The sequence below is a fragment of the Opisthocomus hoazin genome, chromosome 13 (genome assembly GCF_030867145.1).
Source record: "Opisthocomus hoazin isolate bOpiHoa1 chromosome 13, bOpiHoa1.hap1, whole genome shotgun sequence".
NCBI classification, from domain to species: domain Eukaryota; kingdom Metazoa; phylum Chordata; class Aves; order Opisthocomiformes; family Opisthocomidae; genus Opisthocomus; species Opisthocomus hoazin.
Window position 1 is genome coordinate 29,784,000 of NC_134426.1, and position 26,975 is coordinate 29,810,974.

The 26,975-nt window shown below is 40.9% G+C and overlaps 1 protein-coding gene across 1 annotated transcript; it reads right to left on the reverse strand.

Moving 5' to 3' along the window:
• SUSD2 (sushi domain containing 2) lies at positions 1–26,975 on the reverse strand. Its single transcript, XM_075434735.1, has 15 exons — positions 26,909–26,975; positions 24,335–24,539; positions 22,811–22,962; positions 22,139–22,306; positions 21,721–21,895; positions 20,013–20,214; positions 18,825–18,910; positions 17,949–18,217; positions 15,219–15,362; positions 13,354–13,509; positions 11,104–11,352; positions 9,700–9,972; positions 9,091–9,273; positions 3,170–3,260; positions 1–606 (listed from the first exon to the last, which is right to left on the reverse strand). Exons 1-15 carry the CDS (start codon positions 26,973–26,975, stop codon positions 525–527), a joined length of 2,502 nt encoding a protein of 833 aa, XP_075290850.1. The 3' UTR covers positions 1–524.

Sequence of the window (26,975 nt, forward strand, 5' to 3'; positions counted from 1 at the left end):
TTCCCTACTAAAAATCCCCCAACAACCCGCAAATTCAACCCGACTTGCCAGTAGTCTTATCTGACAGTGCATCCACTTTCACATCTACCTAAATCACCCTTACATGGCCCCAGAGAAGGCAAATGTTTCTCTGATAATGGCTAGCATAGTAGGATAGGATTCTTTTCATTTTGCCAGCTTTCAAGTAAAAGAAGCAAGTGCACAGAAATCATGAACTTTTCTGATTTTGCCAGAACTCTTGTTGTGCTGGCAGAGTTGTGACTGGTAGAAGAAACTAATGCCCGTAACTTTGAGACTGATGCTTTCAGAAGCATTGTCCTTTGCTCGTGACAGACAGTAGGCTGAGCCTGCCATGATGTAATCCCAGGAAGTTCGTTAGCATTTCCCATACAATTCAACACTCATTATACTGAAAGCAGAAATCAAATGATAGCATACTATATAAAACCATTGTTGGTGTTTGGAAAGTCTATCTTTGTTGCTGTGGATGATTTAATCCTCTGCTATGCTTTGTCTGTATTTCATTAAAAACTCCTCTGGAATTTCATTGTTTCTTGTTCAGATACAACTGGAACCTCTGAAACAAGTTTGTGGTTGCTTTTGTGTCTTTGGAAGAAAAGACAAATAATAAATAAATAAACAAACAAATAAATAAGTAAGGCTAGAGATGACTGTCAAAGTAGTTACCATAATGTCATTGCTTAGACCAAGGTGAGAATTATATTGGGCTAGGTGGAAGAGTAATGTGGCTCCGATTTTTAAAGTACCAATTCTGTATAATTCCAGTGCGTACCTCCCCCAAGGAACAACATCCCTCCTCTTTCATACACTACCGAAGATTCACCCTATTTAAATTGCCAAAAGTAGTGTCTGAAGGATATGTAGCACTCCTTCTAGTTGAGCAAGATTTGATGAAATTAGAAAATACTGAAGGTTTGCTGTTATCCCTGTGCAACAATCAATTTCTCTTTTCTAGTATGATGGTCTAAATTCTAGGAGCAAAAGGAGAAACTGGGCAAATGTCACTGGTTTGAAAACACTGATAATGAAGGGTCTAGAAAGAAGGTTGTTTTCTGAGTACAAAAAAGATCAAGGAGTAAATTCTGAATGAGCAGGGAACTTGGGATTTAATGGTAAATTCTGGACCTTACATTGGCTTTTTTTTTTTTCTCAGAGAAATATATCACCCGAATATTAATAGATACATATGCGACTACCTAGCAACCCTCACCACTAACTGAGAGAGAAAAGCATAAACCCATTTACTGGGCACCTTGGTATTTTGATTTCCTGCAGTTTTTATTCTAAGTACTGTGATGCTATTATCTGAGAAACTTTTCTTTCATTTCTAGGATAGAAAGGTGGCTGTGGAAATCTTGAAAATATAGCCCCTACTTGTTTTTCTGTTTGTTTGTTAAAGGAGAAAGAAATCTAAAAGCACATAGCGTTCAATGATTAGGATTTTTGTATATTTCTATTGGCTTTGCTCCTTTTTAAGATTCTTCACTCTCTCTCACTATGCAAGTATGGTCCTAGCAGTGAACACCAAGCGCAGCTCCTTTTCTGGATGATTGTCAGAGTTGGGTGCAGAGGCAGAAGTTTTCAAAGACCTACAAGATGTAGGACTGCTTCTTCCCCTGCTTATATAAAACATATGACTTGTCACAGAGTTGTATTTACCATGACATCCAGAACAGTACACAGTAGATGACAGACTTTCATGATTCAATAATTGTTTAATAAGCCTTCCTTAGTTAAAATTTATCTGTTAAAAATTTGTTACTGCTCTACAAAGGACTGTATCCTCTATTGCTGTCCAAATATACAGACCTGCTGAGTGCTATGGACTTTATTAAACTATCTCAAAGTTTTTTTCATAAATGATAAGCTTTTGGTAAAATATGAAAATTACCTACAGATTTGCAAAATATACAAGAGTTTAGAAGGGTTGATGGCTTCATTCTAATTTTTTCATTAGTTTTTGATGTACAATGGTGAGTTTAGAGTAGCAGTTCTGTAAGCTGCTCCCCAGTGTGAGAAGTCTATGCAGTTGTAATAGTAGTGTTTTAAACCAGCTGGTTTTGTCTGTGGGAATCTGGTGTGTGAAAAAATTGGCAAATACAGGTGGTGTCCTTTGTCCATGCATTTTTAGGTATACAAAAAACATTAATTGCTGCAGTTATCTACCGTTTGTTGAGTATCCATTTTTTTTTGTAGAAGGGAGGAAGAAAAAGTGGTATGCGTATGAGTGTTCTCTGTGAAGTGTAGAAAACAATGCTTATGTGATTTAAAGGGAAGTGGGAAAATTTAGCAGTGTCTCTGGCCCCTCTGATAGACACAGTTAATTGATGATTTAGCTCAGATTCAATAGGCTGTATTTTCAGTGACGGACATGGCTATCATACTGGGTTCTGTTTCAACAATCTCTGCAATGATGAACCTCTTAGAAAGGCACGGAGCCAAAAGTATTTTTTTAAGTGTCTTGTTAGCACTGGCTAACAGAATGAATAATACACAGAATATATGAAATCATAACAACCTTTTAAAACAAAGGACTAAAACCTCAAAGAAGTAATTTACTGGCCACATAACATTTTGTAGAGATTTCTTTTAAAAATTTAATAGCTTTTGTAGTGAGTTTATTTATGTGTGGTAGAAAGATTCCAAGAATGGGGAGCAAACGGATATATCTTTAAAATTCTATTCACCTCTTTGGCACAAGAGGCACATAAGCATTCTCTAGGCAAATTCATGCATGCCTAAAAGTGGGAATATGTTCAAAGATATGTGGAAAGTTATAGTGTCCTGCAATGCGTTCCTTAGACGATACATCAAATTTACCTATTGCTATCATGAGCACACCTGTTCTGAAACAGAACACTTTTAATCAACTCAACAAATAAATTGCTTTGACCAAAAAGTCCTGTTCCTAATCATTCAATCAATCAATCATATATTTGCATGTCCTGATAGCACAATTCCATCTTAGCTTCATAGTCTTCCACCAGGACACAAGGACTATTCAGACTTCATGTTTTTTGTAGAAGATAGTAGCAGGAAAAATATCATGTTTGATTTCTTTGTCATTGAGAAAAATTATTAAAAAGGTCATAACACTTGCTGTTTCTTTAGCAGGTTCATTTGTGTTTTCAGTTCAATTGAGTCTTACCTCTCCTTTCTGCACAAGAAAGTTAGACGTGCCAGGACTGCAAGACCGACTATTCCAAATACACAGCCAAGAAGAATTATTTGTTTGATATCTGAAAAACAGAGACCAGCCACAACAGAACAGGAAGATATTGATACATTTCTTCATATCTATTTGAACGTAGTCACGTGACAATTTTTAAAACTGTACATATACTGTTAATTTTACTGTTCTTTGTGGAACAAACTGATAAAGAGTAGGAACTCACATAATTCCTACATTTGACAGTTAGGGCAGCTGTCCGCAAAAGCTGTTCTAACACAAAGAAAGGATGGCTAGTGGTTAATAGGTAGTCAACATCATGAATGTGTTATATTTATGCAGAACTGCAAATCCCAACAACTGACAATTTTTCAATCCTTTTTCCATCGGGTTTGATTGCTTTAAAAATTGCCCCTATTTTGGGATTAAAATTTTGAAACTGCCTCTGCTGCTTAATGCTCTATTTAAAAGAGAGCAAAAGTGACTGTTCTGATGTGGTTATGGGGAACTGTGTCAGACAGTATGAACACACTAAAAGTGTCAATTTAATTCTGCAACTGCATAATAAGGACACACAAAAAGACAGAAAGAAACCAGATATGAAACAAATTTTGGATAACAAATCTCCTCTTGTTTTCTTATTCTGCTGAACAGTTGTGGGTTACCAGTTCTGTCACTTTGCTACTGATGTAGGACAGGGCTAGCCAGTTGCTGTACAGCTGTGGTGAGCAACAAAATCTAAAGATATCACATAGGTAAATTTTCAATGACACATAAGAGGAGTGGTAAAAGTTTAGGGGATGCAATATCTAGAGTCAATCATCTGGGACAAAAAATGCTTACTGAATACTGTGTCTTTTAAGGAAAATGCATGCTGGAGTACCACTGCTGAAAAACTGCAAGTCCTAGTGTAAGCAATCTTTGTCGCAGGTTCAGTGTCAGAGAGTCAAACAGAAGTGTATTTCCTCACAGTTGAGACACTGTGGTATCTTAATGTCAAAGTAGATTCAATGCTCTGCCCTTTTTCAGCACCTAGTGAGAGCACTATAGCCTACTTAGAGACAGGTGAATAGTGGTGCATCTGAGCTTTAATGCATCTGGGCTGTGTTTTTGCCAGCCCTTCCTTCCATCGCTTTGTCATGCCTGCAGGAAGAACTGCCCAAACTACAGCCTAGCACACAGTGATGGCAGGGTGATATAGCAGACACTTCCGTGATCCTAGAATGGATAATTTCATTTCTAATTTGGTTCATGCTGAAGTTTAAGAAAAGAAGTTGGATACACAGACTGTTTCACAGGCATTGGTCCTTCATCCAGGAACTTCTGTACAAGGCTCAAAACCTTCTCTTTGGCTTATACACATCTTATAAGCAGGTACCCCGTGTCTGCCAAGTGATGAGAACCTACCATTGGCCTCGTTAGTTTGGTCCAATGATTATTTGCCTCTATTGTGAAATCTTTTGTATTTATTTTATAATCTCAGGTTATATATCTTGATTTTAACGTGGTTTGCTGGAAATTATAGAGACGGACAACAGTTCCATTATAAGAAGACCTAATGTTTTTTGGCATCCTCAACTGAAAAAAAGTGCAGATGACTAATGAGATTTCTGACAACTTTCCAAAACAAACTGTATTTACACGGAGCCTGAGCCTGGAAAATGGAATCTAAAAGTAAGAAGAGGAGGGGGGAAAAAAGAAAATAAAAGAAAAAACTAAAGACAGACAAAACCAGCTTGCATTTAACAACACCAAATTATTGTCCGTCACAAACAGACTATAAGTATATATATTGCTAAGATTTTATAATTTTTAGCTGTGTTTTACTTCTGATTTTACTAGATTCTCCTCTTTTGCTTTTGCTGGATGGTTTCTTTTTCTTCCTCTGTGATATTCTGTGAAGGGAGGTTGCTCTGGTACTGGCAAGACTTGCAGTGGGATTGTAATTAGCAGCATAGCAAAATAATTATTAGCAGAGGATTTCCATGGAAACTTTAATTCAAGGAAGCAAAACTCAAAGGCAACAATACGCAGGCCCAACAGCATAGTTGGCATTTGAAATTTCAAATACAGAAATGGATTTTGCAAAACAACTGGCGTTCAATTTTCTTGTTTCCGTCTCTCTTCCTATCCAGTTTTCATAATCCTCATGCCTTTATTTGAACCGTTCTAGCTTTTGAAAAACAGAAGCATATAGCAACTAAAAACCCTTGGTGATTTGCAATACAGAGCTTGAATCTGATGTGCTACAAAACTGCAGCAAGTGTAATCAGCACAGCACTATAAAGAAGTATTCCTAGAAGCTGAGAATGATAGAGGGCTGGGCCCTGTGTTCTTGACCAGCATGAAAGGAATAATTTGAAAAAGTGTGTTTTAATAGTTCATGCTAGAAGTAAAAATGTGACCACTAATCACAGTGGATAGGTCAGTGGTCACCCATTCAGGTGCCCAGAAATTTGGAAGGGCTGTCCATTAATTTTGTCAGCATTTTTGTGGCATCAAGAAGGCCCTCTGTCACAGGACTTGATAAAATGGGTGTTGGTGAAACAGCAGCACTCTGCTGTGTGAAGAGGAAAACAGTGAAGAAAACTGATCTCTCTCACTAACAACAGATTTAGACAACATGAAGACCTTTTCTGTACTTACACTGAATTCAGAATCAACGTAAGGAAAACTGGCACTGGATTCCAGTGGTGTCTTAAACTGGAGATGGAAATGTGTTTAGTGAAAAGCAAGTACTAGCTGTCCATGCTATAACAATGCTAGGGTTTTAGATATAAATGGGAGGAACTTTGGACTGTTTTGCCTGTCTTCTCTGGAGACACTTGGACCTGTCGATAAAACAACCTTCTCAGACAGACACTGATGTCCAGCAGCATATCTTATGATGCAAAACGAGGAACAAGCCTAGATATGAATGCCATGATTAGGGAACAGCAGTAAAAAAAATGAATGAAGAACTCGCTATGCAATTTGTATTTTATATTGTCTCGATCAGTTGTCAGTATTGTCAGCGTCCTGCTGCTATGGGCAGCATTGCCATACTCCAGCTTCCCGAGGCTGACAAAAATCATCATTTGTGGCTCACATTGCAAATGAACTACAACGCCAAACATCAAATAGTAAGGAAGGTCTTTGTTGCAATCAGATCAACAAAATTCTTCCACACCTTGTTGTTCTTTGTCGTCTTTCAGGATACCATGTCCTGGAAAACATTGCGGTTTTTGTTTGATATCCATAGAGCTGTGGCACATCTCCATCATTCTGAATGAAGTTAATCTCTGCGTATCTTCCAGCTCCTTCCCTCCAGTCTCTCACAGATGACTTTTTTGCCCCCTTTTCTCTAGTGTAAACGTCAGCATCCAGTTTGCTTAGTGAGACTGACTGGCTCCTATACATTACGTATGCGGTTGATGGCAGCAATGGAAAAATGTTCTTAGCTTTCAGCTGGGCAAAATGTTTTGCCACTGACTTTTTAAGATCTGGCCTTACTTTCTAAAGATTTCATGCTTCTAAGACTTTTGACAGACAATCTGTTATTACTGTGAACTACGAAGCATGCAAAATTATCTGCTAAACTTTTTAATCTCTCATATTTTCAGCAGTTAACTAAAGTACTCTGTATGCTCTGGCCTGTCACGTTAAACAGAAATGTTTTGAAATATCTCTAGTTTCACTCTTTTCGAAATAGTATCACTACTGAGACTGGCCCCTGTGAACACAATCAGTTGCATATCAATTACTAACAACGCCTGGTCCAAGAAAACACTCCATAAATGTCCACTCATCTATTTAAAATTGAGCAATGTTTCCTGTTTTGTATGTGCAAATGTTCAATAAATAATTTTTATGCTGAAGTCCACAGTCTGCTGCCCAAACTCACTGTGGTTCATCTCACAAATATCACCAAACATGCAGAACCATGTTGGAAATGAATGAGCAATTGGTGCAGGCCTGCAGAGGCTGATGAAAGGTGTCAGCTGGCCAAGAATTCACTACTGATGTGTTATACACTTTCCACATTGCTTTGGAAGGTGCTCAGAATGGAGAATCGGTTGATATGAATTATTTAAAGAGTACTTTTGGGAACAATTAACTCAGCATTAAAAGTACTTCAACATGCAATGTGGCCTTGCATCACCCTGGTACTTTGAAACATTGCCATCTTGAGGACATCTGAAGTGTAAATGGGCATAGGAATAAAACAAAGTTGAAACTGTTAGGAAATACTGGGAAGTTTCCTGTAAGTTGTAGATACAGCTTAACTGCTACTATATCCAACAATCCCAGGCTAATTGAAAATCTAATAGTAGTGCACAAAAGGGGTAATAAATTTTGTTATTTATACTAAATGCTATTACAGCATTAACAAGAATTTTACTGGCATGCAATAATACCTTATGTTTTGAGATAACATAATCCCTTAGAACAAAAGAGTGGAAGCCTCCAACAAATGTGGGCTGTGTCCGCTCTCGAATCACAGAATTGTAGAATGGTTGAGGTAGGAAGTGACCTCTAGAGGTCATCTTGTCCAACTCCCCTGCTCAAGCAGGGCTACTCTGTCAGTTGCTCAGGTCCATGTCCTGTTGGCTTTTGAATATCTCCAGGGAGGGCAACTCCACAGCCTCTCCGGGCAACCTGTGCCAGTGCGGTATCACACTCACAGTAAAAAGGTGTTTCCTGATGTTTAGAGGCAACCACCTGTGTTTCAGTCAGTGCCCATTGCCTCTGGTCCTATCCCTGGGCACCACTTAAAACAGCCTGGCTCCATCCTCTTTGCACCCTCCTTTCAGGTACTGTATTTGTATACATCGATAAGATCCTCCCCCACCCTGTACCCCAAGCCTTCTCTTCTCTAGGCTGAACAGCTCCCAGCTCTCTCAGCCTTTGCTTATAGGAGAGATGCATCAGTCCCCTAATCATCTTTGTGGCCCTTCACTGGACTCTCTCCAGCACGTCCATGTCTCTCTTGTGCTAAGGAACACAGCACTGGACACAGTACTGCAGGTGTGGCCTCACTAGTGCTGAGCAGAAGGGAAGGATCACCTCCCGCAACCTGCCGGAAATACTTTGCCTCGTGCAGACTGGGACACCATGAACCTTCTTTGCCACAAAGGCACACTGTTGGCCCATGTTCAGCTAGGCGTCCACAGGGCCCTCAGGTCCTTTCCTGCAAAGTTTCTCTTAAGGCACCCCTTTTATAGTGTGTGACTTCATAACTCAGCCCTCAGATGGCTTAGACTGGATATACGTTTGCCCCCATTAATTGCAAGGGAAGTTAAAACTGTATTAGTGATGACAGAACAAAGGATGACAATAAATGATTGGGGGTTGTGCCATCATTTGTACTTGAAAAATTGCTCAAATTATGTGGAAATGAAAGGTTTTAAATAATCTCTAGTTCTCTATGTGTATGCGTGTATGCTTAGATTGCGTATCTCTAAAGCTGCTAAAAGAACATTACATTTACATAAGAAAATTACATGAAAATAAGGCTGTAAATAGGATTCTCTCTGTAGCCTTTGTATTTTTGTATTACGGAATCATTTTTACCTAAGTACTATGCTTTCCTGTTTTTCTGAGGCTGAGTTTGAAATTTATTTTAGGTCATCCACTCAAGAAGCATGACTACCAGTTCCTTTCAGCCAAACCTAGAGAAAGGGAAGTATGTAGCTCTAAACCCTTAGAAAGAGTAGATGCATGAAATAATAAAAAAACCCTCAACACCATAAAACACCTGTTATTTAGATCTGAATGTTAATCTTTCCAGAAACTCATGTCCAATGTCTTCCCAAGTAAGAGAAGTTGCTTTTGTCAAGGGCCATCATCGTATATTGAGATTGCCTTGTTCGTGAGAATGATATTTAATGTCAATTTGTAACATTTAAAAGGAAACAGACCTGTTGTCAGGATGCAACTGGGTGTATCTCCAGACCAGGCCCCCGTCACCTGGCAAATTCTTTCCTTTGAACCAGGGAGTTCATAGCCCTGATTGCAGATGAAACTGATGGTTGATCCCAGTAGGTAGTTAGTTCCATTCTTTCTTCCGTTGGTTGGATGATCCAGCCAGCCACAAGAGATCACTAGTAAAAAACACAGATCTGGTTAACATATTTTGGATTTGGACTAGCAAATCTCCATCATAATGATTCCAATGGCATTTTAGTGGCAATTCATGGAAAGACAAAGATTTTTATGCTAACTGGAAGACAATACTTCCTGATTTTTTTTTATTTGATTTTTTAAGTCTGAGGAAGACAGGTACAAGCATAGAAAATGAAGATAAGGGTTGTTCCACAGTAGTGAAAGAAACGGAAAGAGACTTCTTTTGTGTTTGTCTAAGTATCCTACCAGTGCAGAGTTTTCCTGGTACAAGGACAATTCTTCCCAATAAGAGTGTTTACAGGTGTGTGAACCTACGGTTGAGCAAAGCGTCCTTGAACAGTGTTAACTGTTGAGATGCCCTGCAGAAAGAACTATGATGGATGGTTTGTGGAATGTTATATCACCTGGCTCTAGATTTTCTACCAGCAGCTTGTGATTCTGATGAGATAGTCTTGTGGAACTTCCCACTTGAAGGCTTCTTGTTGTCAGGACATCAAATCTGCAGAACGCGTCAGAGTCACAGAGCAAGACCATCTCTTTCACCAGGGGATCATCAGGGTCTTCATGAGGAAAGAACACGGGCAAAAAGGAAGCATTGTGCTTTTCCCCATAAAAGAAACTGTTCAGTAAGAACTGTGTGTCATAAGTAAAAAGAGAAGTTCCATTTTCAACAGCCCCTTGGGAGACAGAGAAATAAAGTGAGAGATATTAATATGTAACATTGCCTACACACCTATATCACCTTATGCTACAAATCCAAGTGCTTATTTACGTAAATGCAGCTAGAGCTGGAAGAGATCTACAAAACCCTACAGCTTCCTTCTACTCAAGATTATTTTGCTTTTCATATGCAGCATCTTAACTTAGCACTGAAGTTGGTGTTTGGTTAACCTGGTGTTTGATCAATTACTTAAAATTAGATCCAAATAATTGTGGTTTTAGATGCCTGTTGGCAAAATGGTGATAAAGAAGCAGCTCAGACAGAGCTAGCTAAACCAAACATTAAAAGTAACACAAATCCTGATCCTGTATGTCCCTAAATTTATCATGTCTGCCGTGACCCTGCTTTTTGTTTTCACTCTGCTAAACAGGAAACTTCCTGAAGTAGGAGAAGTGAGACTTTTCAGTACACTCTGAATGCTGGAGTATGGCTACACTGTGCTTGATACCGAGATCAGTTGGTAGCCAGAGGGTATTTTCCATCAGGTTTCTGGCCCATCTTCTAACCTGATGTCAGGAGGAATGCCGACCAGTCTAATGCTGCAGGCTAGATACAGCAGCCTAGTCATTTTCATTAAGTGAAACTAGCCATTCTTTTACACATATACACCCACCCCACCAGCACACTCACCCCCTTTTTAAAGGGGCAATTATTAAATTGTGATTTAATAAATGATTTTTTAAATTGTCAGCATGGTTCTTGATGGAAACATTGCTAATATTCTTGAAAAAAATAGCTGACCCTGGCTATTGCTATACTTCTATAACACTTCAGTCTGGTGATGCTGCATTCTGTTGATCACAGTAGATGGAATTCTGGAAGTGTAAGCTGTGAAATATGAGCTCTGACCCTTGATGGAACAAAGTGCAGGAGACTCGGTCGTGGTTTTGTCCTCAGTCATTCAGCTAGGTATGTTACCCACTTGGGTAGAGGAGCACATAGCTCTCCTAATCTCATCTCTTCCCCCAGTACAGGTTGCTTAGCACAGACTTCATTTGCTAGTCTGTACACAGACTAGCTGTGTACAGCTATCACAAGCTGTTCTGAATTTGTAAAGAAAATGTAATAGACCAGAGAAATGACTTACAGTTAGCTCCGAACTCAAACAACTGCTGGGGACTTGCGTGAACTGACATGGTGGTTTTATTCTTGAAAGTATACTCATCCTCTGTATTGCCATTCATTACTCCAAAGAGACCCTGTGTGTGATTCATAAACTTCTCTGGGAGCAGAACTGTCAGTGTCAGAAATCCTCCGCTTCCCCTTATTTCCACTCCAGCCCCAGAAGAGAACATGACTGTGATGTTCTGGTCAGCTGTAGAATGGAGGAAGAGACCTATAACAATGAGAGGAAGAGGACAAAATAACTAATCATCCATTGTGGACAGATTGTTGTGTCATTAGTTTTAACCATTTTTCAAAAAGCTTTTCCTCCCTTCCACTCAGGGCTACATTCTGAGAAGCATCTAAAGGGATGCCACACCTTCATACCTACAACTGCAGTAAGATGGCTACTACAGACTAGAAGCAAAAAAAGAACCCACAGATGATATAAGCTGCACTGCCTTCTGCTAGCGTTCACAGAATCACAGAATGTTTGGGGTTGGAAGGGACCTCTGTGGGTCATCTAGTCCAATCCCCCTGCCGAAGCAGGGTCACCTACAGCAGGCTGCACAGTACCTTGTCCAGGCGGGTCTTGAATATCTCCAGAGAGGGAGACTCCACAGCCTCCCTGGGCAGCCTGTTCCAGTGCTCCGTCACCCTCAGAGGGAAGAAGTTCTTCCTCATGTTCAGACGGAACTTCCTATGCTTCAGTTTGTGCCCGTTACAGGGCAGAAGCTTTAATATATGAGATGATTACATCAGAGAGTGGCTGTGAGCTGGAAGCACTGGTCTCAGTGGTCACAGGCTTCCTCTGCTTCTTGATTGTCTTGTCAAGACCTCCCTAATATGGCTTCTTCTCCAAGCCCCATCACTGTCCTTTCCATTTTCTTTTCCTTCCTGCATCTCTCTGCTTCTGCAGCTCCTTGTTAATGTAGTCTTCCCTCTGCTCTTCATTATATTTTCCAGCCATTTGAGGAATACTAATTGCTAACCACAAAAAACTTCCTCTGCTGAATAAGGACGCTTACTGTTAAAATGCTAGTAATGTTTAAAGTATTTGTCAAATTCTTATAAAGACTAATCAAATGATCACGTGCCTGAAGGAAAAAAAATCAACTTTTCATAGTATTTTCAGCAGTAGAGGAATAATATCTGACCGATCAAGAAATCTCCTGATAGGTGAATGCAAAATTCAGTTCTATTTTAGTATATATTTTAGTTGTGTTTTACTGTATTTCATTTTGCTTGGCAGGTTTCATTGCATTAGATGCAGTAAGCTCAAAGCAGAACGTGGAGTAAGGAGTTTTTTATTCCATTCACCCTCCATGGGATGAGAAGGAAAACCACTCTACAAGTCAATGAAAGAGGACATGGAGGATGTAGGTGCTGAAGGCACCTGTTAAAACCCTTCACTGTCATTGCCAGGATTGCATTCTGTCCCTTCATACTCCTCTCGCATCCCAGAAAGTTCAGGCAAGCACCGGCTGTTGGTAAAGATTGTCATTTATGTTATTTGGACATCCTGGGAGGGGAGAACGTGCCACAGTCCAGTCTACTGACAAATCAGATGACTCTGCCTCTTCCTGGACACAGCATAGGTGCTTCCAGTTACCTATGTTATCCTATCCAGCTAGGATAACTGCCAGTAATGCTGATTAGAAGCAGGAAGGCTGCAGGTTCTGATTGTGCTCACCTGTACCATGATTCCCTGCTTACACCTCTCCATGGGAACACAGCCAACCATGGTCTGCTTTTCTGCAGCATGCTTGATCCGTGGCTATTGGGAAGAAGACGTGTAGCCCATGACTCTGGTAGCTCTACTCCTGCCCATATTGTAACTGTCATCAGTCCCAAGGGCCAGAGGAATCCTGCCCTGAGCTAGTATAAAGACAGGGCCAGATGGGCAAATTGGATGGAAAGGGCATTGTACCCTGTGATCTCAATATGATTTCTTTCACCAAGGCCCATGCCAGCTGTGCACTGCCGCTGATTCTGCCTCAGTCTGACAGCAACCGAACTGAAGAAAGTCATGTAATAATAAAATAAGTTCTAATGACCTGGGGCATTGCCTGTCCCTTGTTTCACTCCTTACATAGTTTTTGGAGTGACCTGCAGCCTGTTTCGCAGAAGGACACTGAAAAGAGAGTCGAAACACATGCATCTAGAGATATTTTAACTATATATGGGCTCCATTGGAATACAATAGCTTACAAGGCTGGTATTTGTGACTAACCTTTCAGGTCCATCCAATTTTGCTCAGAGAAGCTGATGACCTTCTGGTTCAGCAGGACCTCCAGATTCAAATCCTCCGAGTACCGTACCTCAATCACATCAGAGTTGTTCTCCTGCATAGCCACTGCAGACAAGCCTGTCACCTGAGCCTCAGTTCCTTCCAAATAAAAAAACAACCCCCCAAAATACCCAACATGATATAAAGTATATATGAAAGGTTAGAATGATACAAGCAAAAAAACCCTCAGATATTTCCTAAAAATGGTTAAATACGATTGTTTATATTTGAGGGAATTGCTAAGCATGTAAGTCACATAAAACCCCGTAGTAAAAGTCTCCTACCAGTATAGTATACGGAAAGAAAAATGTTTAATGCTAACGAAGTTTGGAAATTCTAAATTCTTCATCCCAATGGGAATGGCTGAGCTACGTAAGAAGACCAGCTGATCTCTTTCTTGCACATTCAGTCCTGTCAGTAAGGCCTGGGAAAACCAAAGATAATTTCAGGAAGGGCATGACAGAAAAAAAACACAGAGTGAACAAAAATTTAGGAAACTGATATTCAGAATTAACTGCTTAGTGACTCACAACAGTTCTACAACAAACACAGTAAAATCTATCAAGAGAAAAATATTTCCTTGATAATCTCCATCCTATCCAATGTGATATGCAGTATAATTCCCTGCCCAGGGAAGTGGTGGAGTCACCACCTCTGGTGGTGGAGGTGTGCAAAAAACGTGTGGACATGGCATTTCAGGACATGGTTTAGCAGGCATGGTGGTGATGGGTTGATGGTTGGAACTGATGATCTTAGAGGTCTTTTCCAACCTTAATGATTCTATGATTCTATGATTCTATAAGCATTTATTTCTACAGGGGTGCTGAAATCCACAGACAATTTTTAGTCCATCCTTGTAATTCTACCTGAAGTACCAAATCCTTGAAGTGCATCTCTGAGGCCAGCTGGAATATCCTTTCCTGAGGCAAGCATGCTATTTTATGCACCATAAAATAGCGCTAGATACAGGAAAAGCATAAACAAAAGTATCTGACATAAAGCTTTTCAGGTTGTAATGAGAAGCATGATCCCATTCTGCTGTTTCATAATTTTTTCACCTCAATTTAAAATGCATGTATATGAAAATCTCCTTCTTACAGGCTGGTTTGCAATCTACCCGTTCAGTTGATGAATGCCACAAATACCTCCACAAAGCTTGTTCTGCCCTGGGTTTCATTGTACAAACAAGCTAAAATACCAGGAAAATCAGGCCCTTTGATTAAAAAAATGACTGCCTTAACCAGCTTCTCACTAGATACTCTGTACTTTTTTGCTAGATTGAGGTGCTCAGAAAGATTTTTTTCCCCATCGAAACTGTGTTTTCTCAGCTCCTTTTGGGATGTTTTTACTCATGAACACATGCGTGTGTATACACCTAACACAGAAAGAAAATAAAGCATGGCATACACTTCTCTGCTTTCTAGTAATTTTCAGCTACATTACTACCAAAGTTCATCATCTGCGAGTTACCAGCTGTTGACTGTTTCCTAGAACTGGCCCTGTTTCCTCATAGATGGAAATAGGCGTGGAGAGAAATGACAATTGTTTTCCTGAGCTCTTAGACACAACAGAAAACCTTGCAATTCCGTTACTCATACCCAATAAAACTAGCAAATGATCTTTGATTGGGAATTGTTTTTTTTCTTGAACATTTTGTCTGCGTTTTGACTAGCTTCAAAACATTGACCTTTCTCAAATGGCCGAAAAAGGAGAAGACTAGAGAAGACAGGAGGAATGCCGCAAAGTGCAAATCAAGCAATCTCAGAAGCTATTATTTGTCATCACTACTTCCTCTCTTATCAACTTACCATTGGGAAAGTGCGCCTGCTGTGTCCTCCCTTGCACTCTTAGGGATGAGAGATCAGACTCTACCAACGTGTACTCTCCTTGGCCTTTGAAGGTGAAGTTCAGACCATCAAATGTGAGGAAGTGAGGATCCCCAAATGCAGCTGCTGTTTTTAAAAGCAAAAAGAGAAATGAGAACAAGCACAAATCACAGCTCATTACACAAGAAGAAAAATCTCATTGTGATCGGAAGAATGGCAGTTAAACAAAGGAATAAAATGCAAGACTGATGCATGATAAATGTGACATGAGGAACAGCCATGACAACCTTGAACGGCACTGTGGGAACAGTGAGAAGTGTCATTCCAGTTACCGTCATCTTCATCGGCCAGTGTTTAGGGCTGCATTTGAAAAGGCTATTAAGGGCAGCAGTGCTTACCTGGTAGATCCCCTACCAGAATCCTCACTGTCAGGCTTGAAGCCTGATCTGCTTGCAATGTATGGGGAGATTTGGACACCAGCACAAGGCTATTCTAGAAGCAGCTCACCAGAAAGCTTCCAAATGTAGCTGGAAGTGACAGTCAGAGAAATGGGATGGGGCTTTGAAGTCTCATCTGTCCTGAACAGAGAGAGATGGCAGTGATACTCAGCCCCAACGCATCTCTGGACCTCAGCAGACATCCTTGGTTTTGCCTTTAGATCAGTAATAGGTCAGAAGGCCCCTCACTCCTTCAGCAAAAGAAGCTGAAGTTGTGTCATCTTATCTGAAGTATGACTCAACCACTGTGGACATCCATGTGACAAGTAGATTCTTAACTGCTTGATGGGTAGGTATTTTGGGACCATTGTCTCTCTCCATCTTTGCCTAGAGAAAGAGTCCCTCTGACAAATCAGGTTCATCAGACCAAGGGAAAGAAGACCTTTTTTTTTTTTTTTCTCCTCAGTCGTTAGTGCATTCACTTGAGATTTTCAGACAAAAATGCATGTAGCAAACGAACACTTACAACAGAAAATCACAGTAAAAAAGCCCTGCCCCTAAGTGATATGTTGAAGTAATTTCTCCACATAGGGCAAATGAGGTGTTTAAGCCCAGCACCTCATGTTCCAGGGAAGTTCTGGAAGTATCACAGTAGGTGACATTTTTTTGTTTGAGATGATTTTGCACTGCATTAATCTTTGGCATGCTCTGAGAAGCTTTTAGCATTAAGATCTTTGCAGATGGTTCTGTGGCATTTAGGAGTTAGTTTTCTCAGATGCTTAGGCTTACACAAGGTTAATGAACACTCTCCTGGCTGTGCAGTAGCACAGGCAGTTTGGCATATACTTTCTGGGAGAAAGACGAGCATCTGCGGTGCTTAGTGAGAGCTCCATGATGGATTTTTGTCCGGTTTGAGAGACGGATGTCATGGCATAAGTACATTTCAGAATCTTTTTGCAAGACCGTGTGTTTCGCATTCCTCATCAATATGTCTCTGCCTAAGAGAGGCATGTTGTAGCCTTTCTTTCCCATAGTGGAACTGTCAGGGCCTGAGCACACTCATAAGCCTTAAGTGCACAGACCAGTCCCACCGGGCCCTCTACCTATACCCTCTATCCATGGGCTTTATCTAACCTCAGGCCCAGGCCTTCAGTCCCTGCCTGAGCTATGTCACAGGTGTATCTGTCTCCATCTCCAACACATCCATGCCTGCGCCTGGCCGTGAACCCTGCTGATCTGCACACAAATCTGCAACTGACTTTCTGGCTTGTCCTTGGACATGCCTTGTCACTACAGACTTACCCGACAATCACTGGACTGTGTCTCACCCTGGTTACCGTCACCGGACCAGATCTTTGACCCTGTCTGGCAGACTGACTTCTCAGCTTTCCTTCGAACCTGCCTCGTCACCACAAACTCGCCTGGAGATCTGGACTTTCAGGTGACTGCTGCTGCCATCACCGTGTCTGCCCTGCTTGCCTCACTCAGGACTGGGCCGTGGCCTGACAAGGACCTTGCCCTTCCAGCCTTACTATCACAGTTGGCTCCCAGCTCCCTATTCCTTAGTTGCTTCCAGATGGGAAAATTTGATGGGAGAAATTAGGAAAGACTGTCACTCTCCACTATTGTTAGTCCTGGGAGAGTCTTCTGTTATGTCACATCATGTCCTAGCTACCTCCTTCAGTGCCCTCTGCAGTTTTTTCCTTTTTGCCTGAAGCAAACCACTGCCTCTTTGCACTTTCCTTCTTTACGGCAGGCCGCAATCCTGCTGGACACAGCACCCCTGTATCATAGAAGACAGCAAGATATGTGGCAGCAATAGAGATACGGCAAGATTTCAGGCCTACTTAAAAGCAAGGGGCAGGAACAACAGACATATTTGTAAATGGTAAAACTTCCATATTTAATACGAGTAGCATTTTTCAGCGTGACAGCTTTTCTAGCTACTGCCAAGTTGTCATTAACCATCCCTAAACCTCTTCTTTCTGAGAAAGTGCCCACTGATGATAGGAAGTCATGGACATGGACTACTAAATTTCAGCTATTTAGGTTTCAGGGGTTAATGAGATACTCAACAGCAGAAAATCTTGCAGGACAATTAAAAACTACAAACAGATTTTGCCACTGATAGATCAATAGAAACCGTCCATGAAAATCTGACGCAGAATATTGTACCCTCACCATTGTCAACTGACATACATTCCTATACAGATATTCTAAAAGCCAACACTGTATCAAAAAGCTACACTCCATAATTGAATACTGAAGCCCTTACCGGCTCGAGGAGGGCGATATGTCCTGCAGTCACTGGAGGGCCGCTTTTTCATATAGAAGTGACAATTATCAGACCACAGGCAGCAGTAATAGAAGCTGATGACATCGTAAAGCCAATGGGAAAAGCCAGGTATACGGGGAGGCTTCATGAAAGGCGGTGAACCCCAGTCATGGCCTCGATCAGGTGTGCTGCCTCCTGTGGAGTCATGCGTGAGGATTTGGGTCCCTGTGGAGTCATAGCAACACTGCTGTCCTGCCGCATACTGGGGACTGGTTGAGAAAAGCAGTGAGAAGAAAGTCATTGTTCAGCTCTCGGAAGTCCATTTGTATTTAGAGGTTACCTATTGTCTTTTTATGGATACAGTTAAATGTTTTTGTTGCCAAGCTTTATATGGTGTCCAGAGATGATACCTCCCAGTTAGACTTCCTGCCACTCCCCCCACTCTTATAAATTAGACCAGATGAGGGATAGGGATGGAGGTGTTTTTAACCAACATAGTAAGTAATTCTGTAGGCCTTACAGCTACCTGAACGTAGCACTCTATAAATTTTTCTGATAGAAAGAGTGCAAAGAATAACTTGTTGAACTGAAGTAGACCAACACAGGAAAGGCCTAATTAGGCCTAATCATGTCTGGTTTAGACATCAGTGCTTGTTTAGGTATCCTAAGGTTTATCACAGTGCAATTAATTGTTTATTAAACCTAAGGCCTTATCTTCATCTCAGCAATGAGAGCCAATAGGTGAATATGAGGGAAACTTGCTATGAACCTATGAGTTGAGAGTCCAGAAGCATCTGTGACTTCCGTGATGCGACCTATCTCTGAGGTGCAGCAAGTCATTAAAAAAATGTGGTTTTAAAAAATTAAAAGATTTACCTGGCTTGAACAGCTCTTACACAATGGACAGCACCAGGGTGATAAGTACACACACTCCCCTTTTCAATGTCACAGCCATAATCTGTCTGAAAAAGATCAATGCTCATGCTTAATGTTCTTTCCCCATTGTCCCTTCTATTTTTAGGTCCTCTCCCCACCATTTTTCTCTGACGTACGTGTAAAATCTAACTGAACTGGTTGCAGCTGTGTGTTGAGTAGCACAGAACGGTAGGAAAAAAGGTGACTTTAATAGTGAAGTGGTTGGAGCAACATGTTAGTCCAGCCTGAGCATTTTGCAGTCTATTACAGCAGACCTTGAAGAACAAATGCAGCTAGATGGGGAATTCAACTATAAGTGCATAACACACATCATACCAGACTAAACGTAACTTTTGTCCTATGTTCTTAGATAGAGGCAGCGCAGTAGATCTGATTTTTATTCTCCACATGCTTTTAACTGTATCATTTAAAACACAAATCATGTTTGAAGCTTCACAACCAGGAAAGGATAGTAACAAAATTACATAACTTTTTAAAAAAAAATATGCGTAAACACACTGGTACCATTTGTATCATAAATAGTAGAGGAAGTTACCCTATATGGTCCTCAGATCAGCACTGTAAGAGAAAGTGTAAACTAAATGGCAATTGATTTCTTAGCTTTTGTCAGTTCCTTTTTAACAGTGAAGCTGAGAAGGAGGAAGGAAGCAGGAGACAGGAAATAATGGATTATGGCTGTGGACTTGAGGTCTGAAGTACAAGGCAGAAGGGTTTGCGGCAAATCATGATATACTCGGCAGAAATGTAGCCTGCTTTTTCCGGCATGGGATGTTGCCTACAAAGACAGACTGCCCACTTGTAAGATCTTGAAGATGTCATCCCTACTTCCAGCTCCACAGAGCTTACTGCCTTCCCTGAGTGTTTTCTGTCTACCACTGCAACTACTGTCTTAATTCCCTGGTTGAAGGTGATTTCCATCTGCTGTCCCATAGGCACTTTTTTTATTCCTACTACCTGCATAAGCTGTATCTGCCTCTGCCATTGGACATGCTACTTGTGCAAATTTAAATATAATTTCATTTCCTTGTAATGACTTTTAGAGTGGCAACAGGGTGTGTGGGGAGTATGGCATTCCTTAAGTTTCTACTTGGAACCATAGTAAGCCAGAGGGATCAATTAATAACTTACATGGAACCTGCCAGTGTCCGCTCTTGCCTGTGCCAAGGTGCAAGGGCAATCTGTAATTTCTTCCATGAAGTTTGGTAACTTCTCCTCCTTTCTGGCCCATTCTGTACATTTTGCAGTTGCCCATGCATTTGGATCGTTTCTGAAGTCTTTCCCAAGGTGCCAAGCCAATGCATGCACTGAGCTCCAGACCGATGGAATGTTGCTGGAAAAAAAAAAGAGCCAAAAATATGTATCTGATAGCTGAACAAGCACTGTTTTGACAGTAACACCGTGTCTTAATCACTAATTGTAGTAACAAAGAATCTTTCAACTTGCAAGTTGTTATTTCATTACAAAGGTCTCTGCTTTCTTTTTCCTGCAAAAAGTTACAGCAAATCAAAATTTTCCTAATTTAGAAGGCAACATGACAGCATGCAGCAAGTATGCAATAATAGAATACACTTTAGCATTTGTGATTCTGGCTTACATGGGTGTTTTTAGAGACAGGTTTTCTATTCATGCCTTTTCAGATCATGGTTCCATTTAGGCCAGAATGAAGAACGTTTGGATTCTCTAACAAAACCTGATCCTGTGCCCCAGCAGTATCAGGCCTGATGGCAATGGATGGGGAGAAATCATTCTGAATCCTTGAAGTGTTCCAAGGCTACTCTGCTCTACACCCATAAAAAAATATCATACATGAAGTGTAATAAAACAATGCTCTAGAAAGAGAAAAGGTTACCCTTCTGTGGTAGTCACCTGTAGTGACTCCTAAATACTAAAAAAGGTTCTGATGTATTAGTAATATGTTGTAACACTGAAGAGGTGGCATTTATATATTCACAGGTGCTACACCATCTGCATCAAAAACTGCAGACATGTGGAATAGGTATAAAGGAATATCTATCCAAGCTCAGAATATATATGGATTACTTGCAGAGGTAAATCACCAAAAATCATGGAGAAATATACAATTAAATAAGAGGAAGTGGGCATAACATTTGTAGGAATGCAAAGGCCTGCATACAAAATAGAAAAAAACTATATGCAGAGGAAGGCCTGTGGCTGCAGTGACAAAAGTTCCACAATTAGGGCCTCCTCCACACTTGCGACAAAGTAAATCGGCAGGTCCTAGTTTGCTGAGGGTACTGGATTTGGCTGGGGTGGAATAATTTTCTTCATAGCAGCCCTTATGGTGCTATGTTTTAGATTTGTGACCAAAAGAGTGCTGATGATAACTCACCGACCTGCACTATTGCGGAACAGTGCTTGTACAGTGTCAAGGCCTTCTCTGCTTCTTACACTGACTGCCAGGGAGTAGGACAGGGGTTAGCAAGAGGCTAGGAGGGAACACAACTGTGACAGCTGACCCAAATTGACCAAATGTATATTCCATGCCGTAGACCATTGAGCTCAGCAATAACACTGTGGGGGAGTTTTTCCAAAGCAGCCCTCACTGGGTGACCGACTGGGCATTGGTCTGCTTATGGGAGGTGGTGAAAGATTGACTTTGCATTACTTCCTCTGCACTCGTGCTCCTCTTTACTTCGTAAACTGTCCTTTTCTCGACCCGTGAGTTTTTCTCACTTTTGCCCTTCTAATTCTCTCCCCATTTTTTCATGTGAAATGGAGCTTGAGTCCCAGTTTTAAATGCCAAAGGAGACAGCAGCTTTAATACATGAAAAAATAATAAAATATTTATGGTAAATAAATGTTGTGATGTACTTGCCTCTGCCCATCAGAATAGCTGCTCGGTGTAATTCTTAAAACTCCGAAGTCCCACATACTGTAATTTCTTTCGGCAGGTACAGGAATGAAAGAAAATGTCCCAGTATTGGGGATTTCTTTTGCCAAAGTATAAAGATACTTCCATTCGGCCCACCAGTTTTCCGTGTAACTGTCACCTGTCACATAGAGGAAGAAAATCATTTTGGATGCTGGAAAAGAACTGTTACCACAAGACTGAAATTAGATGTCTTCACCCAGATGTAAAGGAAGAGGGAAAGCTGCATATTGTTATGATTTAGTTATACTTGCAGACCTCTTCTTGAGACCTCAATAAAAGCGATCGCATGCTGTGCGGAGCTCTACACATAAGTAACATAATGGATAACTGCTTGTGTGCAGTAGGAAAATTGTCACTTTACCTGTTTCCTGGTATACCCAGACTTCTATGTTGATATGGCTTGCTGCAAGTGCCTGGTGTATCCAGGTGAGAGTTAAGTTTCCATCAGTGTTGGGGGTGCCATAGTATTGCCATTTTGTCTCATTTACCAACGTGCATTTTTCTCTATCTGAAACTTTGCTGTGATGTACTGCATTACAGAACAGAAAAAAATGATTGATGACAGTTATGCTTTGCATAGGTCTGAAAAGGTGCCAGTATATCATTTAATATTTAGCAGTATTTCCCCCGTGTATGTTTTCTTACAGGATGCATGATATAAAAAGACTAAGCTGAAGCGGAGAGAATGCAACCCTTACTAATGTCTGTAGTCCTTAGATTACAACACCATGATGCAGTTATTTTCCAATAGAAGTAGCTACAAAAAGGGAACTTGTTTTGGTCAACCTCATTTCTAAGCAGGACTTTTTATGAGTTAATGCTGCTGCTGCTGCTGTATAGCAACAGAACTCAATTGCTGTGAAAGTTCGTCTCTCAAAATATGAATTAACTCAAGGGCAGCAAGACTTTTCTGAGGTCAAACAGCCTGTTAAGGAAGAAGAAAAGTGATCAAAATGGAAAGGCTTATATAATCTTGCATCCTTGGAGTAAGAACGTAGAAAGAAGGAGGATACTGTAGATTTAAGTAAGCAACCTGATAACCAAGTGCCAGAGTACGGGAACGTCAGCCCGTCATCTGTAGAAACTTCGAAGGGAATGAAACCAGTCTCAAACAGCAACGGGGAGATGCAGTGAGCTTTTCCGTCCTTAGCAACATAGCCACTGGTTTTGATTTTCTGCTTGAACCTGTTGATGTTGAAAACACTTTTCAGCGCCACCACTGAGAGAAGGAAGATTCTGAATGTCTCAGTTGTGTTTCATTAGGCAACCTTGTTTCGTGGGTAGATCATTCCAAGTCCTGTGGCTGTTTTGCTTGTAGCAGTGAATGTAAACTGGCAAAATTAATGTGTACATTGTGCTTATTACACCATTGTGGATTCTGCTGCACATTGCACAAATACACAACAATCTGCAAGCCTTAGATTTAGTATTTAATTACTAGGGGAGGGGGGCATGATAAATTAGCAACAAATAACAAAGGGACAGCAGGAAGACATAGGTGATGTTATAGGTTTAATAGGATTACAGGGTGGCTAACATTGACCATGATATGCAGGCATTGCCAATTTCTGGTTTTGTGGGGTTTTTTTTGCTTGTAAGTCTTGTGGATAGAACAAAAGTAATTTCACGCTGTTCTAGAGTTTCTCTTGCAAAGATTAACTCAGAACTCCTTGCTCATTATGTAACCATCTGCTTCTAGTTAGGGCTTTTGCCCAGTGTGCTAAAGTACAATCCCATCCGTGACTCTTCAGGATCGATGTATGGTGACTGCATAGCTACTCCGAGTACTGTAGGGAGTTGAGGCCTGCGACAAAGTAGTACCTTTGCTTGTCTGCACTGAAGTTTGTATTGGCTGTGATAATGCAACTGTGTAGGTAATTCAAAGCACACAGTTGTATTCTACAGAATGAATGCCTGGGTCAAAGGTTTTCCCCATGAAGGACTAAAAACCTTGTCAGGTGTTGCTATCCAGACGGGAAGGACTCCAAAATCTCACTCAGAACCTTCTGTGGGAAGAATTTCAGGGCATCAGGGACAGTAAAATTCAGTGTACCGTATGCATTGCATGTGTGACACATGTACTTAATGTGACACAGGCTGACACGCTTAGGATCCACAGCTTTGTCTTACTGGAAAAATATAAGGTGTCCTACCTACATTTCTTCCTTGTTGCTTTCTCATTGCAGATTAAGAAATGAGTACTTCTTTTTTACAGAATGGAAATGCTGAAAAAGTAATAACAACGAAGAGCCCCCAAAAGAAGCTCTTTTAGAAAATCAATTTTTTGATACGTTAAGGGAAGAACTAGCGGTATAATTATTGTATCACACAATAGCTTGACTTAAATGAAATGATCCTGTGTAGAAATACAGACAACATGTGTCCTTGAGGATGAGGGTTAGCAGAATCTTTGCAGGTTTCGGGATTCTGACAGCTTCACAAAGTACGTTTTCACTCCTGTATGGACAAGTCTTGTTGTGGTAATTACCTGTTATCGCAAAGTGAGTTTAGAAAGGTTCACCTCCCTTTGGCAGAGGAATATAAAATCATGGCTTACCTGCAGGTCAGCACAGAAGAGGCATTAAGAACTATATTTTCAATCAAAAAGTCTTTGCCTCCCATCAGAGATCCTGAGTATGGAGAAATTTGAAGACAAAATTCTTTATAATCGGGACAGCAAATCCCTAAGGACTGGCACGTCACCTGGCAAGAACAGGTACCAAGCAGCTCCCCGCATCGGTGTGAGCAAGAGTCTTGAGCTCCTTGTTAGAGCAAGAAAAAAATGTAGTCAGGAATGTTATTGAACTCTTCTAGATATTACTCTGTAACAGAAGTACATCATCTAAAGGACTGCTGTAGATAAATGAATTAGGCTGATTATGTTAGTTTAGGAATGTATTTAGGTGAAGGCTGCAATCACCTGCATATGAAGGTTGCTCCATTTTGAATAGAAAAATACACTTATTTACGCTCCAGCCAGTACATAATTTCACCAACTCCATGGGTATTTTTACCTCTAATAGAAAGATAAATCTCCAGAGCAGCCCCTCGGTGAGTGTCACTAATTTTATTTATTTCTGAGAGTAGATCTTAAGTAACCCGTAATGGGGTCTCGTCACTGTCAACCCTACAGGGGAATCAATGAGAATGGAAGGCTAGCGCTCTTGGATGAATGGAAAGCTAACATTAGTGAAAAAGTGTGCTCCACTATGGGATTATGAAAAGCTACTGAGATTTCTTTATTTTGTGCATTTTATATGTGTCTAACCTTAACAAGGTAGCTGTTAAGACAACTAGGTACACAGACAGATGACTAGGCCCTTGGCTTAGGTCTGGCTGAGGTCTAGCTGAACAGGCCACGAGCAATTACTGGACATGACATGAAAAATAGCTCAACGCAAATAAAACAGTGAGAAGTTGACAGATGTTACAGTAACACTGAGGAACAGCTGGATTTCACAAACAGTTAAGGGGGAATTAAGTGGGATGGACAAGCTGCACAGACAGCTGGGAGCACTGAGGACCTTTCGGGCAGTGGAATCTTGCAAGGGCAGCACCGCTTGGGTAACTATATTAATAATGTCATGCAACGCTGAGATGACCTAGGTAAGTATCAGAAATTCTAAAATTAGACAGGGATGTACCAAAATTGGGATTGATGATGAAAAAGTAATTAGGGGAGTGTTGCTTGTTTGGGAGGACACAAGCAAAAAGAAAGGGAGGGATCAAGGTGGATGCTGAAAAATAAGCATGGGAAAATGAAGAGAAAGGAATGTAAAAGGAGCCAGTCACACATAAACAAGCCGCTTGTCAGCACCTTTCTCTGACTGAGCCCTGTACCTGATCACCTTATCCATTTTATTAAATCCTGTTGCTATTTTCTGTATCACCTCACTCTCTCATACGTGCATGTGTACGCACTTGTAATCATAAGTGAACTTCAGAATGAACTCTCCAGTCAGCAGAAGGAGACCCACACTGAGCTATTGACCTTGTAAGAGACTGGGGATCTGGGCTTAGCTAATCGGCAAATTTAAAGCCTATGCTAGCATCCAAGATATCTGCAAATGTGGTAGATCTGTGACTCTGGAGAGCTAGGGTGTGTTTGTGGTTTTGCTAGTGACCTTCTGTTGTGATCAGCTGGAAAGAAGGAACAGAACCGGGTGGTGTGCAGATTTATGGGAGCACTGTCTGTGCTGATTTGGATGACAGTAAAAGCCCTGCTCTGTGTTAGCCTGTGTGGCTGGCTGTGTTAATGTGGTGGGTATAGGATGCGTATCTGCCTCTTTGCAATAGAGGCTCAGCCTCCATACTGGCCGGGCCTACAAATGGGAACAGCAGTATCCACATCTGTGGGACTGAGACAGGAGGAATTTCCTGTATCTGAGAGTACAGCAGATCTGAATCTAGCAGATGGGGAAAGAGAAATCTACTGCGTCCCAAAAGATGATGGATTCACCTACTCCTCAAAGGTTGTTAAAAATGTATGAACAAGACTAGGCGAGGAAGAAAGAATTTATGGTCACCCCTCATGGGGCTGAAGAGCAATTGCTTGCAGTTCCAAGCATGTCAGCTTCTGTCAAAATGAGGAGAAAATGTCGCTGAGTGTTGTTTTGTGCATAGGGTGGGTGGACAGGGAGGGCTGTTTGGTTTTTTTTGGTAGGATGGTGAGATCAAGAAAAGGAAAAGGGAGCAAAATCTCTATTTTTCTATCTCTGCTGGCCTTGCTCCTTTATCCTGGGGTAATATGTGGGTGTGTGGCAGGAAAGAACAGGAACAGCAGCGAGTCAGAAACAAAAGTCAGCCTTCATTCTATACCAGAAAACCTGCTTGTGATGGAGGTAGAAATGCTTGTTCAATATGGGGAGCAGGAAAGTTGTTCTGTGTCTTTAAAAATATTTTCTGCATTCTCCAGATTGTCTGTTTACTTACAGAAAAGATCCACTGTCCTACTGGAAATCACAGAGGAAGGGTTTGAAAATGACACTGTGCCAGTAAAAGTTAGCTTCTGTGCCTTTGTTTTAACTTGTACAAAGGGCATCAGCAATTTCTTACCAAGGTGTGTACTCTGAAGTTCAGAAGTCAAAAAAGTTTGTAGTTAAAAGCAGAAAAACTTTTGAAAGTCACTCACCTGCATTCCAAAGAGCAGTGAGGGTGAAGATAATGAAGAAAGAAACACCTCTGCCAATGATTTTCAT